Here is a 16,373-nt window from a genome sequence, read left to right as displayed (position 1 = left end):
ACACTATATGTGAGGTCAATGTAGTTTTACCAAAATGAGTGAACCATCATGGGTTTGTACTGGACACTGCTTTTGATGGCAATAGTCAGCGATACTTAAGGGGCTCAGACTTGTGAATCCACAACACATTCCTGTCTATGAAATGAGCTGATATGAGTTTGTTACCGTAGCTTCTGAGAGGAGTTTCTATTTACGCAGATGTGTTCAGCATATCGGAAGTGTCATGAGCAAAATAGGATAGCAAATGTGTGTGTGTGTGTGTGTGGTGGGTGTGCATATCAAAACTAGCATCAGGGTGTTGGGGACAGTTTAATAATGGTGTTGCTCAAGCTTGTGTGGGATTAGTTGGGCTGTTATAGCTATTGAAGCTTACATAATTATGTTTGCATTGATTTATATCTGTGTATAGGGGTGTAATGTGGAGTGTATCTGTTTAACAGCATTCATTCTTTATTGTTGTACCACAGTAACAAGTCTGAATTAGCAGTTCTGAATTTTTAGCTCCTCCTAACACACACAAGTGCTTGTTATGAAATGATTTTATAGATTTATAGCTTTTATGAACTGGAGAAAGAATCTTTTTTTTTTTTTTTTGGTCTTTGACCTGCTGATCAGTGGTCAGAGCTAATGAAGAAACATTTGGCTGACTGGTTTGATGTTTTGGCTGCAGAATTTAAATAGAGTGTCCATACTGGGAAGGTTTTTAAAATCAAAATAAAATGTTTGGGATTGCTCTATAATTATTTATCATGCAGAATATGCTTCATTGATCTATGTTTTTTAAGTGCAACCTTCAGAAGCTTTAAGACTGTTTGGAAGATGGTCACTCTGTTCTCGCATCCATTCTGTTAAAATGGCAAACTTTACAGCAAACGTAAAAAATCCACCTTTAACCTGTTACAGTATGTAAAATTATAAATATTTTGGGTTTTGCTAATTTTTTTTTTTTAGTTGTGTTGGGCCACAGTTGTTAGTACTTTTACAACACAGCAAGAAGGACCAAATTCCAAATCCCACCTATGACTTTTCTATGTAGAGTTTTCCTTTAGCTATTTTTTAAACTGTGACTCCTCATCACCCTAAATTATGCGTATTTGGCTAACTGGCCACTCTAAATTTGAGCACAAACTGTCATGTCTGAATGTATTGTGCCTCTTTGTTGCATTGTGTCTTATGATGTGTTCAGGATGTATCCTTTATTTTACAGATTGATTGCAGATGATAGACATCCGCCACCTTGTGATCCTGCAAATAAACCAGGTTTAGAAAAGGATGAATAATTTTTATTTTCCTTTCACAACTTTAATCCTTCTATTAATATTTTAGTTCAAACATTTTTTCAACAATTCACTGAAATTCATTAAGCAATAATGCCCAGCTGTCTTACCAGCCAACTTATAAGTGGCTAAAGCTTAGAACTCTACATTAGTATTAGTTGTTTGAAAAAAAAACAAAAAAAACAGCACACCTGTTTTAATTTTTGGGTTTTAACATTTAAATAATGGAAATGATTTATATTACTAACAATAAATCAAAGTGAAAAAGTTGACTGGTTCAATGAAAATAATCCAGTAATGGTGTCACTGTAATAATCTTGCGCTCCTGTCTAAAAAAATGATCAGATTTTTTTGGGGATTTTGTTCTGTGTTTCTAATTCACATCACAGGACCCTGGGGGTCACAGTCATGATTGAAAGCCTTGTCTTCTAAAGACGTTACTCTTGCTGTGACAGGTGTCTCCAGGGTCAGTCTGCAAACTGAACAGCTATAACTCTGTCTGGGCAAGGAGAAACATACACAAAACTGTGTGTGTGTGTGTGTGTGTGTGTGTTAAATGGTTTGAGTAATGTGTACTTTCTCTGGGTGAACGGACAATTTTTGGTAATTGTTCTAAAGTAATCTTGCCCCTGAGAGTTATCCACATTGTGTCACTTCTTAACCACGAAGCTCCATCTGTTCTCCTGAGGATTCATGAAATAGATAAACACACATTTGTGGAAAATAGTGAAGAGAAAGGATGCATATTCTTTTTTCCACATAAAGATCTGAAAAGTATACAATGGATTTGTATTCAGCTTCTCTTAGTTTATATTTTGTAGAGACTGAGATTTTTATTTGTCTTTGTCAAAATGGCGTAAGTTAAGACTGAGTTGAGAGTATACATAAGTATACATATATACATACAAGTATACATTTTTCAACTTTTGCCACCGATTATTAATCAGTTTTAGCTCAGGACTTTGACTGAACCATTCTAACACAAGAATATTCCTGGATATAAGCCAAATTATTATGTCTGACTTTCTTCTTCTGACTCCTCCATCAAGTCAGCTTTAAAGTTTACGACTACTAGTTATCCTGCCAACAGGATCTAACTGAGCTCTGGATCTGTGCAGCTCCTCTAGAGTTACCATTGGTCTCTTTGCTTCTTCTCTGCATAATCCCTCCCTTTACCTATTATCTTTTGGCAAGTTTTTACAGGCGTATCATCCATTCCATTTTCGGATTACAGCGTTGGTTGTTCTTTCAAAGAGCTTGAATACGTTTGTAAGACACTGCTTTCCTTCGGCTATAATAACAGGCAGCAATTATTGATTATTTGGACTCTATTTGCATGTCTTCAGGCTAAGTTTGCCGGTGAGGGAACCCTGGTTTCAGTTGGACAAATCTGTTTCTCAGCTGACAGCTGTGACATTTCCCTCAGAATGCCAAAGGCTCCCCCACGTCCAGCTGAGGGATGACCCAGTCGAGGGGTTAAAGACGGAGGGAACAAATCGATACAGATAAACACTGAGGTCTTGACTGATAAGCTGCAGGATGTCTTTTAGCTTAACTATGAACAAATATACACAAGATGCAAGAGTCACAAGAGCAACCAAACACACACACACGCTGTGGTTTAATACATCTTAATTTGCTTCATTATTGTCAACATCATTCAAAGTCCATCTCAAACACAAAGTAGACATCTTTCCTGCAGACCCATAAATAAACCAATTTGATCATTTGGCTGGATGGCCTTCCTTGAGCTCGTTTTGAAACCGCCCTGCAGGGATGAACCACACGTGTGTGTGTATACGTGTGTGTGTTGCTGCTGTGGCATTTACTATATCCCTTTGACAGCCAAAGCAGAATAGGAGTCACAGCTTGTTTGCTGGGTAACAGGCTAACAAATAAGCCTCTCAGGGGCAGTAGAGACATGAAGTAAAGGATTGGCTCTGTGCCTCGCGCCTTCCCATCACTTCACATCATTTTCTTTACCTCCGTTTCTCTTTTCCTACGTTTCAGCTGGGCTTTCTGTTCTGTTCCTACTCTCGTCTTGTTTTAAGATAATACACTTTTTCTCTGAAAAAAAAGTACTGTTTTTTGGGGGTTTTTTTTACCCCAGACAAAGGCAAACATACACCTAATGGCTTGTCTTCTTGTGTCGCCGAGTGAGGCAACGGCGTACATGCACGAAAACACGACGCATATCAACGGCTAATACAGCAAGTGAAGTGCTGGCTGTCAGATCTTCTTTACACGCTGCCTGAACAAACCAGAGAGCTGCTGCCAGAGCTGGAAGGTGTTTTACAGGTCCAAGATGGAGATGTTATCCTCATGTTCTTTGCTTTAGATTACTCTTGTAACCTGTCTGTGTAAAATAAAAAGGTAGGACTTAGTGTTGATTTTTGAGTGGAAAAGGTACTTTGAGTACAGAATTTATGTTTTGATATTGGAAATCCCCCCAAAAATCAGATAATTTAACTCAAAACTAAAGAAGTAGATGCTGCTACTTGAAAAATGAGTAGATGTGTAGTTTTTTCTATCAAGTTCTAGTTTCACTTATCTAGGTAAGAGTTGTTCTAAAATAGAAACTGGCAGACAAAAAAATGAGTTCACTCATTAAAGGAGTCACACAGTGATTCTGTTCTGATGTATAGGCTCTGCACCAAACTGCACTGTGAAATCATAGTTCTTTGGCTTCTGTCACTTTCTTTTCTGCTCTCCTTCATCTCTGCAGCTATCCAAACATCCTCAGTGTTTTACAACCACTTTAAAACTCACTTTAACTACTCAACAAAATACACCCAACTTTTAAAAAATAGACTTCCTTTACTATATTGACAAAGTACATCCTGTTTCTTTCTTGTCTCTTAATCTGTCTGTGTGTTTTTTTTTTGTTTGTTTGTTTTTTTATCCAAATGGGATGTTGGCACAACACTCAGATCTGTCTGCACCAGCAAAGGTGTTTTATAAGATCGGGCTGAATCTGAACCTAAGACGACTGGCAACAAACCTGCAGACTGACTTTTGTGTGTTACCCTGAACGCAACACTGCACATCATAGCTGAGCTAAACTTAGACTGGATTTGCATATATATGTTAGATTTATATATGACAAACTCCAAGAAGGGCTTTGACTGGATTGATAGGATAAGTTGTTCGTTAACATATCAACAGCCCAGAAGAAGAATGGAATCAAGTGAACTATTTGCACTCAAAGCAATGATGTGTGGATAACCTTGGAGTGATGTCTCACACCTATCAATGAATACACAATAAGCTGTGACAAGCAGATATAGCTTATTGTTTCTACTTACATGTTGGTCTTCTGTACTGAGATCAACAGTACAGTAGACACATATCACAACATTTGTTGTTATGCGTAGGATTTAAGGAAAGATATTGGAGGATGTGGAAGTTTTTATACACCTTGTCATCAATAGATGGATGCCGATGTGAAGAATGGAGCCAGAAAGGCAACAAAAACATTCATCCAAATAAAGGAAATCTTCAACCTTGAAGGATTTGTCACCAAGAGCAAAAGTTTTACAGTTTTATTTGAACACCGACATGAACTATACTCTCCTTTTTTGAGCATTTATTTGCAGTACAATTGTCAAAGCCATAAAGAGAGTGCAAACCTTTACAACTGTTTGAAAAATAAGATGAGGAACACTGACCTTTCCCGCTGAAACAGCTAAGTGTGAAAGAAGATATCCTTAAGAGAAGCTGACGATGGATCAGCCACGCTCTGCTGATGAGATTTGGAGGCAGATGTCAAAAGTCTGAGCTGAACCAGCTGGAAAGAAAGACACAGAATACAGATGGATGAAGATCACTGGTCAGCGGTCTTTGCTCCAAGGAGCCAGCAGGTGATTTTAATAAGTGTAGTAAAGTAGATAGTTGATGTTATCATTTGTAATAAGAACATAAGAGGTGATCATCAAAACCCCCCAGTGTGGACTTGGCTCTGAGGTCTTTCCAGGTTATTTGCTACATTCATTAAAAAGTGTTCTTCATTGTGAATCCAATTAGGACTAACTCAGCGAGAGGGAGAATCTGAATCTAAGTGTCTCTCCCTGGAAGTTTGTCGTAGTCTGAATTTAGACATTAGAGATTTTCTGTTTTCAGATAATTTGGGACAATATTCGTGTCAACACTCTGTCCATTGCCTTTATGGGAATGGATGATATTTACAAATATGTTTTTAGCTGATGTATTTACATTATTTCAGGTGAAGATTAATAACTTTAAGAAGACAGAGAGAGGTTTTGGAGCCAGTCTTCAACATGATAGCTTGACTTGATTATACACATGCACTGAATGTCACTTATCTGGAATTGCCTAGATAGATAGAGAGATATTGGTGCAACATCTTTCAAATAGATGTGCATCTAACTTTAAACCCTACATGGTTGTTATTGTATCAACAAAGGCTCCATGATATTAGAAAATCTAATCTGTACTTCTTATTCTGAACATTATTGTCTTTTGTGTCTAGTGTGAGCTTTGTTGCCCTGTCCTACTGGCTAAATGTTGCATTTGCTACTAAAATACTACTTGAAAACTTGTAAAATATAGTAATCAACAATTAGTGCACTCCAAACATTAAATGAATGAATTTATATGAATATAGCAATGGCTACTCTTGATACTCTTGATTTTGTAGTCTTTGTATCAGCATTGTTACACTGTGCTGAACATGATGGAAACTAGATTTGGTAGCTCTAAAATCTAAGGAAACTTCTAAATGATTTGCTTCCTCTGTCAATAAGTTATAGACCCTTTTTTGTGCTTATGATCTCAGTATTTTAAACTCAGAATGTTCGATTTTTTTCATTTTGTTTTGTTGCCATGTTTTAGAGACCGTCTACTCTTAGAAATCAATCAGCCTTAGAAAACCCATAATTGTGCCCTTCAAGGGTCAATAGCAAATCTATAGAGAGTTTGTGACATTTATTGTTTTTATGGGCCCAAAAAATATCAAGATTACCTTTCCTCACAGACTTTTCAAAGTTACAGTTTTTCTAGTCAGGCGAAGTGAACCAAGCAAACATGAGTTAATGGAAATGTTTTGTATTAAACAAAAACATGGTTTGTCTCAAACACAAACTGTTTGTAAAAATGTAAATGCCAACTTTGACCTTATAGATAACTGTGTTGTGAAACTTTAACCTGAGTAACAGCTAAATGTGATTAAAGTCGGATGCCCTTCCTCCTGTCCTGAAGCTACACTTGACAACATGCCACATGCACAATAAGCATGGTATGTTATTTCAGAAAAAGCTTACAGTCTGAGATACTTAAATCACAACCATGACTGTGCTGTAATCAGTATTCTCACTGATTACTGACAGAATTTACCCTCTTGTGCTTATGTGCCATATTCGTTAGGCGACACAGTTACCACATTTGCCTTTTTGTGTTCTTGTCCATTCGCAAAAACCATCAAATGTCCGCTGCTTACCTTTCAGAAAGCGTCATAGCACCTTTTCAGGCTGCAAATAAAGGGAAGATGCAGTGGCAAGTGGGGAGGATGATGTGAAAGTGAGTCAAAGCAAGCAGATGGTGCACCCTCATGTCTGCTGCCATCTATCTTCCCAGAGTCAGAGTTCACCCTCTCTGCTGCAGCTCAGAATCCTCCGAGCGTCGCCCTATCTGTTTATACAGAGGCTAATAGGACGGCCGGTCTTCATCCCTGTACGGCACCTCGGCATAATGGAATACTGGAACATAATGCCGCTCCAGTGAAACACTCAACTGAGGCCTTCAAATTGCCTCCAATCCCCTTAACAAATCTGCAGAGGCTATGAATAATTTGAGGGCCTGCTCATCTCTTCTGTCTTCTGTTCTTCACTTCTCCTCCTCCTCTTCAGATTAAACCTGAATCAGATAGCTTGATTTTGCTTTTTTTTTTTTTAATTACAAAGTCCCAGACAATTTACCAGACTGATCTAGTTCAGCTTCAAAGATCTTAAGAAGAAGTAACATTTGGAAGAAGTACCCAGGATGAATACAGAGTAAAATGCTGACTGCCTGAGTGGAGGCAAAAGTAGACCTGTTGTCACAGTAACACATTTTGATAAATCGTCCCAGAAGTTATTGTGATTATGATAATATTGTCGTTTTGAGGCTATTTTCAGGTAATGTGATGATAATGGTGTAATAATGCAAGAACACATTCTCAAAGATCGGTAAACTATAAAGTCTAATGAAGATTTAAAACTGAATTTTGAAGACATTTTAAGTATTCAAAATTAATAAAACAACAAAAACAACAAATAAAATGAATTATGGAGTCTGTGCAAACAAAGTCATCCTTCAAATAAAAGGACTAATTGAGACCAAAGCACCAGACTGAAGACTGTAGTTATCAAGTTTTTGGTAGAAAAGAGAAAAACGATAAATAATGCAAATGGAAATTACTGAGCTTGTTTTAATTTATCATGTGATTTACTGATTTGTTGCTTATTGTAATAGACCTTAGAAAAAAATCTTTTCACTTTATTTCTCCTATTTTTGCTCACTTTTAATTACCAAGTAATCAAATAATTTTTCAAATACAAGCTGCGGATTTCAGATGCAGAAATGAGATCTAGAGCCTGTTGAAGGAGTTTTTGTCTGGATTCGACCTAAAGAGGAGTGGAACCTTTGTGCTGCATGGGCCCATTTTCCCTGCAGTGTGTGCCTCAGTTTACCTCGCGGAGCTGTTTGTTTTAGAAATACTTGAGCTGTGTCAGTCGGGGCTTCTAAAACCCTGCTATTAGGAACAGACACACTTGCAATTATTCCGTTAGCGTGAAAGGACTGGCTGATTGTCGATGATTGGCTGGATCACAACCTGATGACAAAGGAACTCGCAGATCCACACGCAGACATTTAAATAATATGCTGAAATCAGCCACGCCGTGCGGGGGTGGGCGTTTGTGTGTTTGTGCGGGCGCCTCGTCGCGAACATGCTCATGTGGGTGTGAAGGCAGGAATGTTCAAGTGCCGTTGTGATGGAGGGACAATTTTAGCACCGTCACAAAAGCTGGAGTCAGCGTGCGAGCCCAGGATTATAGATTACCTTCTGTTGCGAAAGAGTCGCCTTTTGCTTCTAGTGAGCTGCCTTTTTAAGGTCCAGATCTACCTCGAACCACGTGTTGCTTTCTGTAGGTGTCTCTCCCAGTCTTCTTTGTGGGTTTTTAATACTTTTGTTGTGTCTTCAGACGTCACAGGCAGCATATCTCCCATTTCCCGGCAACATGACATTTTACTTACAGCTCTGAGTCCCTGCAGCGGTTATGCAAGCACAGCTTCCCACACAGAAACACATTTATATACTTCAATTATATATGCATCCTTCCAGAGTGGTGGAGGATGACAGCTCCATTAGCTTGTGGTTTAAATGCATGTATTTACTCAATCTGCAAAGAGCCAAGTCAGTATTGCTGAACTGGTTCAGGACTTAATTTTTGGAAACTTTGCAGTTTTTTTTTTAAATGGATAACTTATAGATTGTATAAAATGAATTTGTAGATGGTTTGGAACAGTTGAGTTTGCAAGATTTTAAGAATCACAGGAAAAGGGAAAATGTTGACTCAAAGTAAAGTGGAGTGATAAGTTTCAAATTCTTAATTATATCTCACTTACTTGTGAAGGCATAGTAACATAGCAACAAGACTTTAGAAAGACAGTTTTTAGTGATTTTAGACAGAACATGTCTAATCATTGCGTATCAATGGAGATGTTGAAAAGTGAGAAAAAAAACCTGCTTTTTCTCAGTGAGCAAAGTAGAAAACTGATAGCTTCACAAAAGTGGCATCTGGATTGAGTGATCGCGTTTATTTACTGTCTAAACACCTCAGAATGCCTTAAGAAAAGTTTTTAGTCATTTTACACAAGAACATGTCTAATCATTGTGTTTAGTTACAGCAAATTTGGTTTAAGTAAAGCTTTATCTTGGCAAGAGAAACAGAAAACGGACAACTTCACAAAACTGCTGTCTCCATTGAATGCTCAAGTTTATTGTCTAAACATCTCAAAATGGGTAAAAATAAAGTTTTTAGTGGGTTTAGACAAGAACATGTCTGACCATTGTGTTTAGACTTACACAATGATCAGACATGATTGATCATTGTGTAATGATTTAAAAATTAAAGTTTTTAAATCAACTTAAATTTTTAAAATTTAATCTGATTTTAAAAAGATGCTTTATCATTTTCAAGAATGGTAACAGCATAATAATGCAAGCACACATTCTCAAATGTTCTGTAGATTTTAAAATCTTTTGATCTTTAACACTGGAACTGGAAGACATTTTAAATATCCTAAGTAAAAACAAAAGAACAGAAACAGCAGATAGTATTAATTACAAAGTGTCAACAGTGTAAGCAAAAATGTCCTGAAAAAAAGGGGCTATAGTTTAGAGCAAAGCCCCAGACTGAAGACTTTTGTCATCCAGTTTTTGCTAGAAAGAGAGAAACGATAAATCCTGCAAATCGAAAGTATTAACATTGTTTTAATTTATCATGAGTTTAATTGATTTATTGCTGTTCACATGAACTCCTACCATTAGGTTATTATTCGTCTTTCTCAGATGGTACCAACACTGGTCTGTCAAAATTTTCTGACTGACTTTCATTCTTTTTTGTTCCATTTATTGACTTGCAGAGCGAAGAGTGAAAATAATATTAAAACATATTCCTCTGAGTCCAATATAAGACCTGCACATATATCAGGCCGTCTCCTTGTCTTGTTCAATTTGATGAAATTGTATTTATAGCATACCAAATAATTTCAAAAGTAATGACATTAAATTAAACTTTACGTTGAAGATATGTGAAGTCTCAATTGTGCTATGAAGAAAAACCTTCCATTAAGCCACTATTTGATCCCAAGTTGGATAAAAAAACAAGTTTGCCTTTATATAAAAAGAATATGACTCAACCAGAGCCACTGTAGCTCTGTCTGACTTTAGTGTGGCTTTTAGGAGTTTCACCACTTTACCAGGTGCTGGGTTAATTGTTTTTACAATAATCTGGCTTTCTTAATTTCTAAAGACAATAACAGCCCAAACCCTGTTCTTGTTACACATAATATCAATATAATTTAAAAACAGACACTAATTGGATTCTTTTTTTTTATCAGTAAATTGAAGGTAATTTCTCTTTAGTGGGAGTCGATTTGAATATTGAACCTGACAAACAACACAAGCCCAATTTACCAAGACACTCATGCCAATTCAGAAACGGGTTGTGAAATTAAACGATGTTAGCATATGCTAAAGTAATGAGAATATTACAAGGAGGACTCTGTCTTTCTGTCCTTATTTATGTGATGTCTCTTAATTTGAAAAAAAGTAAAACTGTGTTACATTGAACAATAGTGGCACCACTTATGTTTTGTATTAAAGGGGCCATATTATGTGTTTCCCAGGTACATTGTGCCATTTTATAGCATAATCAAGTAACAAAATGAACTTCAGTTGTTATAAAAAATCCTGTATATATCCATAATGACTCAAAAATAAATGTTCCTTCCTGATTTAACATCTTAAAATTGGGTCTCCTGCTCTTTCTGAAACTCTGCCTTCAGGAAGTCATCACAGCATCACTCCTCTTTAACCCTTTAATAACATTTTTAGCTGCAGCTTGCATAATGAGCTCAGCAGATGCACAGTCCCACCAGGTGTTTACTAATTGCTGATGGCTAGTCTGAAGGTGTTAAGGGGGTGTAATTGCAGGTGGGGTCTCCTCTGTGAGGCAGAAGCTCAGAAACCTGGAACTTGCAGCTCCAAGGAGGAGCTTCGTCCTCGAAGGTAGAGCTAGGAGTATTTAGACGTTTTACACAGCTAAATGGTTGCCATTGATATTAAAGGATTTCTCAAACATGCATGTAAAAAATCAAAGCAACACTCTATGTATGTTTTTGTCAAGGGAATATCATTGTAACATGATGCAAAGCTCAAAAAAGTCAATTTTACATAATACTGCTCCTTTAATTTGCACTTTATGGGTTTATTATAAAGTTAACTAATGAAGGAAGACTTGAGGAACAAAAGTTAAAAAGGTCTTTCATTCGGGCTCAACAGCAGATTTTTTTTCCAGAGATCTGTCTGTGTTCATCTCTCTTTTAACTTCGATCGGTGGGGAGGCAGAGGACCTGCTCCACAGTCACAGCAATAAGAGTTTGCAAAATGAAGATCTCTGTATGCACCTCTCTGCTCCAACACGCTCCTCTCACTGAATCAGCAGACTCACGGCTAATCAGCCAATCCCGGTTGGATTCTGTCTAAGAGGCCTGATTGGCTGATTAACTAAGCTCATCAAGATGCCACCCGTAGCGGCCACAGGACGCACACAGCAACGAGGAGAAGGACAAACACACAGCCAGCGTTTTAGTGTGAACCCTGCGCTCTGTGTGTAATGCATGCATGAATTGGTTACTTGCTTTGTTTATGTAAAATGTTCTGAGTTCATGTTCACAACTTGTTTGAAGTTTAAAGTAAATTCTGGGTTTTAATGGTTGTAAAAAAAATAATAATAATAATAAAAAAGAAGAGGCATTTAGTTTGAGGCTGTGGTAACAACAACAATCAAATCCTAAATCTGAAAATATTTATTAATAAATCACCAAAGTTGGTTGTTGGGATGCTGAGGTTTTAGGATGAATGTAACTATGTAGCTATATTTCAGAATAATACCCGACTCTAAGATGTTTTAGATGTTTCTGTTGCTTAGGAAACTCTCTAATCAGACTCTGGGCCTGATGGTGATTGAATTCTGAGGTATTTTTGGGCCCAAATAATAAATTAAAAGCCCCCTGATTAAGTTCTTTGTCTGTGTGAGGATGGAGGTGAGTCATGAGTCTTGTGGAATATTTAGTCCTATAGTCAAGTTTCTTTGTATAACACAGTTTAACGTGTTTTACACCATAAAAACATAAGAAAAAAACAATTATGAAACAAGCACTAAACATTGTATTTTGTCTAACACCATCATCAAAATCATTAAGCTAATATACATTGAACATGTTGCTCACTGTTCTAGTTATTATGAATCAAAGAGAACTATAAACAGGTGGGTTTTTAGCCTTGATTGTTTCGGCAGTTATGCTGTTTTCTGAAAGTTTGTTCCAGATTTGAGGTGGCAAGAAGCTGAATGCTGCTTCTCCATGTCTGGTTCTGGTTCTGGGGTTGCAGAAGAGAACCAGAACCAGAAGACTTGAGAGGACTGGAAGGTTGATGCAACAGCAGATCTTTAAAGGGGCAGTATTATGTATTTTCCAGGCACATAGTGCCAGTTTATAGCACATTTAAGTAGCTATGTTGCCTTCATTTGTTATGAAAATACTATACATATCAAATATGACTCAAAAGAAATTTGACTTTGTAAATTAACACCTACAAATTGGGCCTCTAACTCTTTAAAAACTCCTGCTCTTTCTGACAAATCTGCCTTCAGGAAGTCCTCACAATGTCGCACCACTATTAATCCTTTAACAACTTTTTCTTTTTTTTTTTTCTTTTTTTCTTTTTTACCAGCTTTTCACTGAGAAGTAGCTTCTATAATGAGCTTAGCAGATGCCCAGTTCCACCAGGTGTTTGCTAATTGCTTCTGGCTAGTCTGACGGAGCTGAATGGATTAGTCGCACGTGAGGCATTTTGTACAGCTGAATAGTTACGACAGGATCAAATGATTTCTCTTAATGAGTGCGTCAAGGCAACACTCATGTATGCTTTTGATGAAGGAATAACATTATAAAATGATGAAAGTAGATTTTACACAATTCTGTCCTTTTAAAGCGTTGTGGTACTATGCCATTCAACGATTTCTAAACTAAAGTTTTTTAAAGTCTATTCTTTAGTTATAGAATGATGTGGGTCTATAGTTTCACACATCATTCCTAACCAATCCCACCCCTGTGCTTTAAACTCGCTTCTGGCGACAGCATGTGCGTTGGAGGCAATCACTCAATGTAAAATGTCTGCCGTTGCCATGTTCATTATGCAGGACCTCCACTGTTCCCTCACTAATGCAACAACCTTTCCTACTTTCCTTGTTCCCAATCCATTATCACTCAGATGTTTTTTTTTTTTTTCTTCTTCTATGCAGAGCTCTGCAACGCATTGAGCCCAGCCCAGCTCTGCTCTGAGGCAGATCAATGACGATATTTATTTCATGTCCAATTATTGGGGCAGAGCCACAGAACACGGCGATTAAAGTAATCGTCGTCTCGCAGAGAAGCACACAGAAAACCGCATTAAAAGTGCAGCCTGCAGCTCGAAGCTTCGAGCACAGGCAATATGAGTACAAGTGCAGGGTTATAAGATTCCAATAGCGAAAGCTACAGGCATTACCAGGGGGCGAAGACCTGAGAAAGCTCAGAGAAATCCTGTTGCTCCGAGCACCATATTTTCTCCATTATATGTATTTTTTTCCCCCTTTTCTTCACCTGGTTTTCCCTCTGACTGCTCAAAGAAGCTAATTCATTGTGGAATCTTTAATAGATTTTCATACAAAAACATACTACAGATTACTGTGTAATTAAGCTTCTTTTATTCATTAACACACTACCTCTTTATGATATTTCTGTTTCCTTACATAACGGAGCTGTGCTCCTCTTGGGAAGGCCAGGAAGCAAAGTATGGCAGGATCTATTCTTCTTGTTATGAATGTGTATGTTTTGCATTTTTGTATTGTCTAAAATAAACAGCTGTAATATTCTTTAGGGGATTCAGTTCATTCTTGTATTCTTTCTGATGCGACATTGCTCAAATATGAAGCAGATTTTCTTTTTTTTTACCTAATCTGAAACGTTTACCATCAATATTTGAAATTACACAGTTCCTTTCTCTGATTGGCTGTGCTAAGTACTAGAACTTCACATTTGTCCTCACTGATCTGAAAGTTTTCTGTCATCCATATTAAATTTAAAAGTTCATCAGCAGGTTCTGTGAGTCATCAGGTGACACTGCAATTGCTAGCAATTTAATTTATTCTTGACAGACAAACTTTAAAAATGTTGCAGTTTATACTAATGGAACTCGAGCAATAGATGTTTTGGGGCATCTACAAGTTTGTTTAGAAAAAAATCAATCTAATGGTATTCGTCTATAAACACGAAAGAGTTCATGTAAAAAAAATTGTACTGCATTTATTTGTGTACATCAGCTAATATCAATTGTACCAAAAATATTTCTCGGCAAACTTGATTCAACATGATTTGTCTTTTGATCAGTCTTTGTTTCTCCTGTGCAAGTTTAACAGTAAATAAATAAAATAAATGGAATTTCCATCGGCTAAATTAAGTCAGAGAAAACTGCTTTCTTTTTTTTTCTTTTCAGCCTGCAGTCATTTCTGCATTTAATTTGTTTTTATTCAGTTTGCAGAATGTGGGTGTGAAGTTCTGACTTATTTAGTTGACTCTCTCCTCCTCGGTTATAGCAATAATTGGAGGGGAAAATAATGTAGTTTTATGTGCAGGTTTTGATTGTGATTTTTCTAGTTTTTCTACAGTAGCAAAACTCTTATATGTGGTTTTCCCCGGGCTTGATCATGCTGTCATTTCAACAATTTTATTTGAAGAATAATTACCAAATGGAAAAACAATATCCCTTCTAATAACGTGCCTTCTCTTTTCTCTCACCTTTGTTTCCTACAACAGATTTATTCCTGACAACTGAAGGTGGGAACTTTGAGACCTGGCTAAATAAGGTAACAAATGTTTATTATCTTACCTGATTTACAGATGTAGATAATTTTATGAGGCCCATTGACCCAGATGAATCTATCTAAAATAAACAGGGAAATGTGTAAACGCGTTGGTCTTATAGCTTTCAAGTAAAAACAATCAAAACTATTGCATATAAAGTGAAATAAGTTCATTGGTCGTGTCATGGGATTTCCTGGATTTCCTGGCACTGCTACCCAACTACTTGATATTCTAGGAGAGCAGGAAGTGGAGACCATGGCTCTTGGTTTTTGTCAGAGGGGCCTGTTTGAAATGCAGCAGGTTGATTCAGAAGCCCGACAGTACTTTATCTTATCACAGAGAGAGGGAATATGAAAAAGAAAAGAGAGGAAAGAAGGGTGTTGAAGCAGAGACAGAGTGAGGGTTTCTGCAAAGTTAGAATGTTTGGGAGGAGGAAAGAAAATCAAGCAAGAGCAAAACAGAACAAACTTACCTCTCTGCTCTAAGACCAGATGTGTGATGGGTGGAATGAACAGTTTAAGTAATAAAAAAATAAAAATAAAAAAGGCATGAAAGAAGGGGAGTTTTCACTCATAGTTCTAGAATTTTAATGTTTTTTCAGATCAAACTTTTTTATACATTTTTCAGATATGTGAATGCAAATATTAATCTGCTAAGATGCTAAATTATATCAGAAAAGTTTTAAAAGTGTAATGTTGCAAAATAAGTGATGTCCTAGCATATTAGAGCATTCCAGGTATTAGTAAGTACAGAGTTCACATATGTTACTTAAACCCTGGATGTGTCATAATAAATGTTCTTTATAAAGACACCCAAGCATTCACTTTTCATTTATTATTTATGCCTGGCAGTTTCCTTGCAGCTTATCTACATTTATATGGGCTCCTTAGGTCTTACTAGCAGCACTTTGAGCTCTTTACACATTTCAAATACTGCGTGTAATATCTAAGAGTGTAAAACAAATCTGTAAAAATCCATCTAGAATAGTAAAAGTTGACTGAGCAGCTTTCATTTACTGGAGACCCTAAATTCTGTTCTCATATCTGAGTCTGACCCAATCTGAATTTTTTTGGACAGGTGACATTTTCACATAATAAATGTCAGTGTGATAGCAAATCTGAATGGGCCTATTTTCCACTTTAGTTCTGTCCAGGTCAGTAAATAAGTTAAATTGAATAACACATATCTGATTTTATTTGAGTTTAGTCTGAGTTTATTTGATTTAGTTTAGCAGAAATGGAATTAGCTGAATGGTTGTTCTTAATAGACCAATGATTAAGCTAAAACAGCAGTTTATTAGTCAGTCTAGGCAAAATGTTTTTCCATTTGTGTTTATTTTGCATAAAAGAAACTATCTGAATCTTTTCTCATTTATGTAAAAGGTTCAGTTCCCTTGTCCGTCTATCCAGT

At 36.8% G+C, this 16,373-nt stretch overlaps 1 protein-coding gene across 1 annotated transcript in view; it reads left to right on the top strand.

Moving 5' to 3' along the window:
* Positions 1-16,373, top strand: part of itfg1 (integrin alpha FG-GAP repeat containing 1) — a 149,654-nt gene that overhangs the window by 12,226 nt on the left and 121,055 nt on the right. Inside the window, exon 7 of the mRNA XM_007540226.2 lies at positions 14,916-14,965. Coding sequence (XP_007540288.1) covers positions 14,916-14,965 — 50 coding nt within the window. The remainder of the gene's footprint in view (positions 1-14,915; positions 14,966-16,373) is intronic.

The sequence above is a fragment of the Poecilia formosa genome, unplaced genomic scaffold, assembly GCF_000485575.1.
Source record: "Poecilia formosa unplaced genomic scaffold, Poecilia_formosa-5.1.2 Scaffold525, whole genome shotgun sequence".
Classification (NCBI taxonomy): Eukaryota; Metazoa; Chordata; class Actinopteri; order Cyprinodontiformes; family Poeciliidae; genus Poecilia; species Poecilia formosa.
The sequence above is the reverse complement of the archived record's forward strand: the minus strand, read 5'-3'. Positions and strand labels throughout refer to the sequence as shown.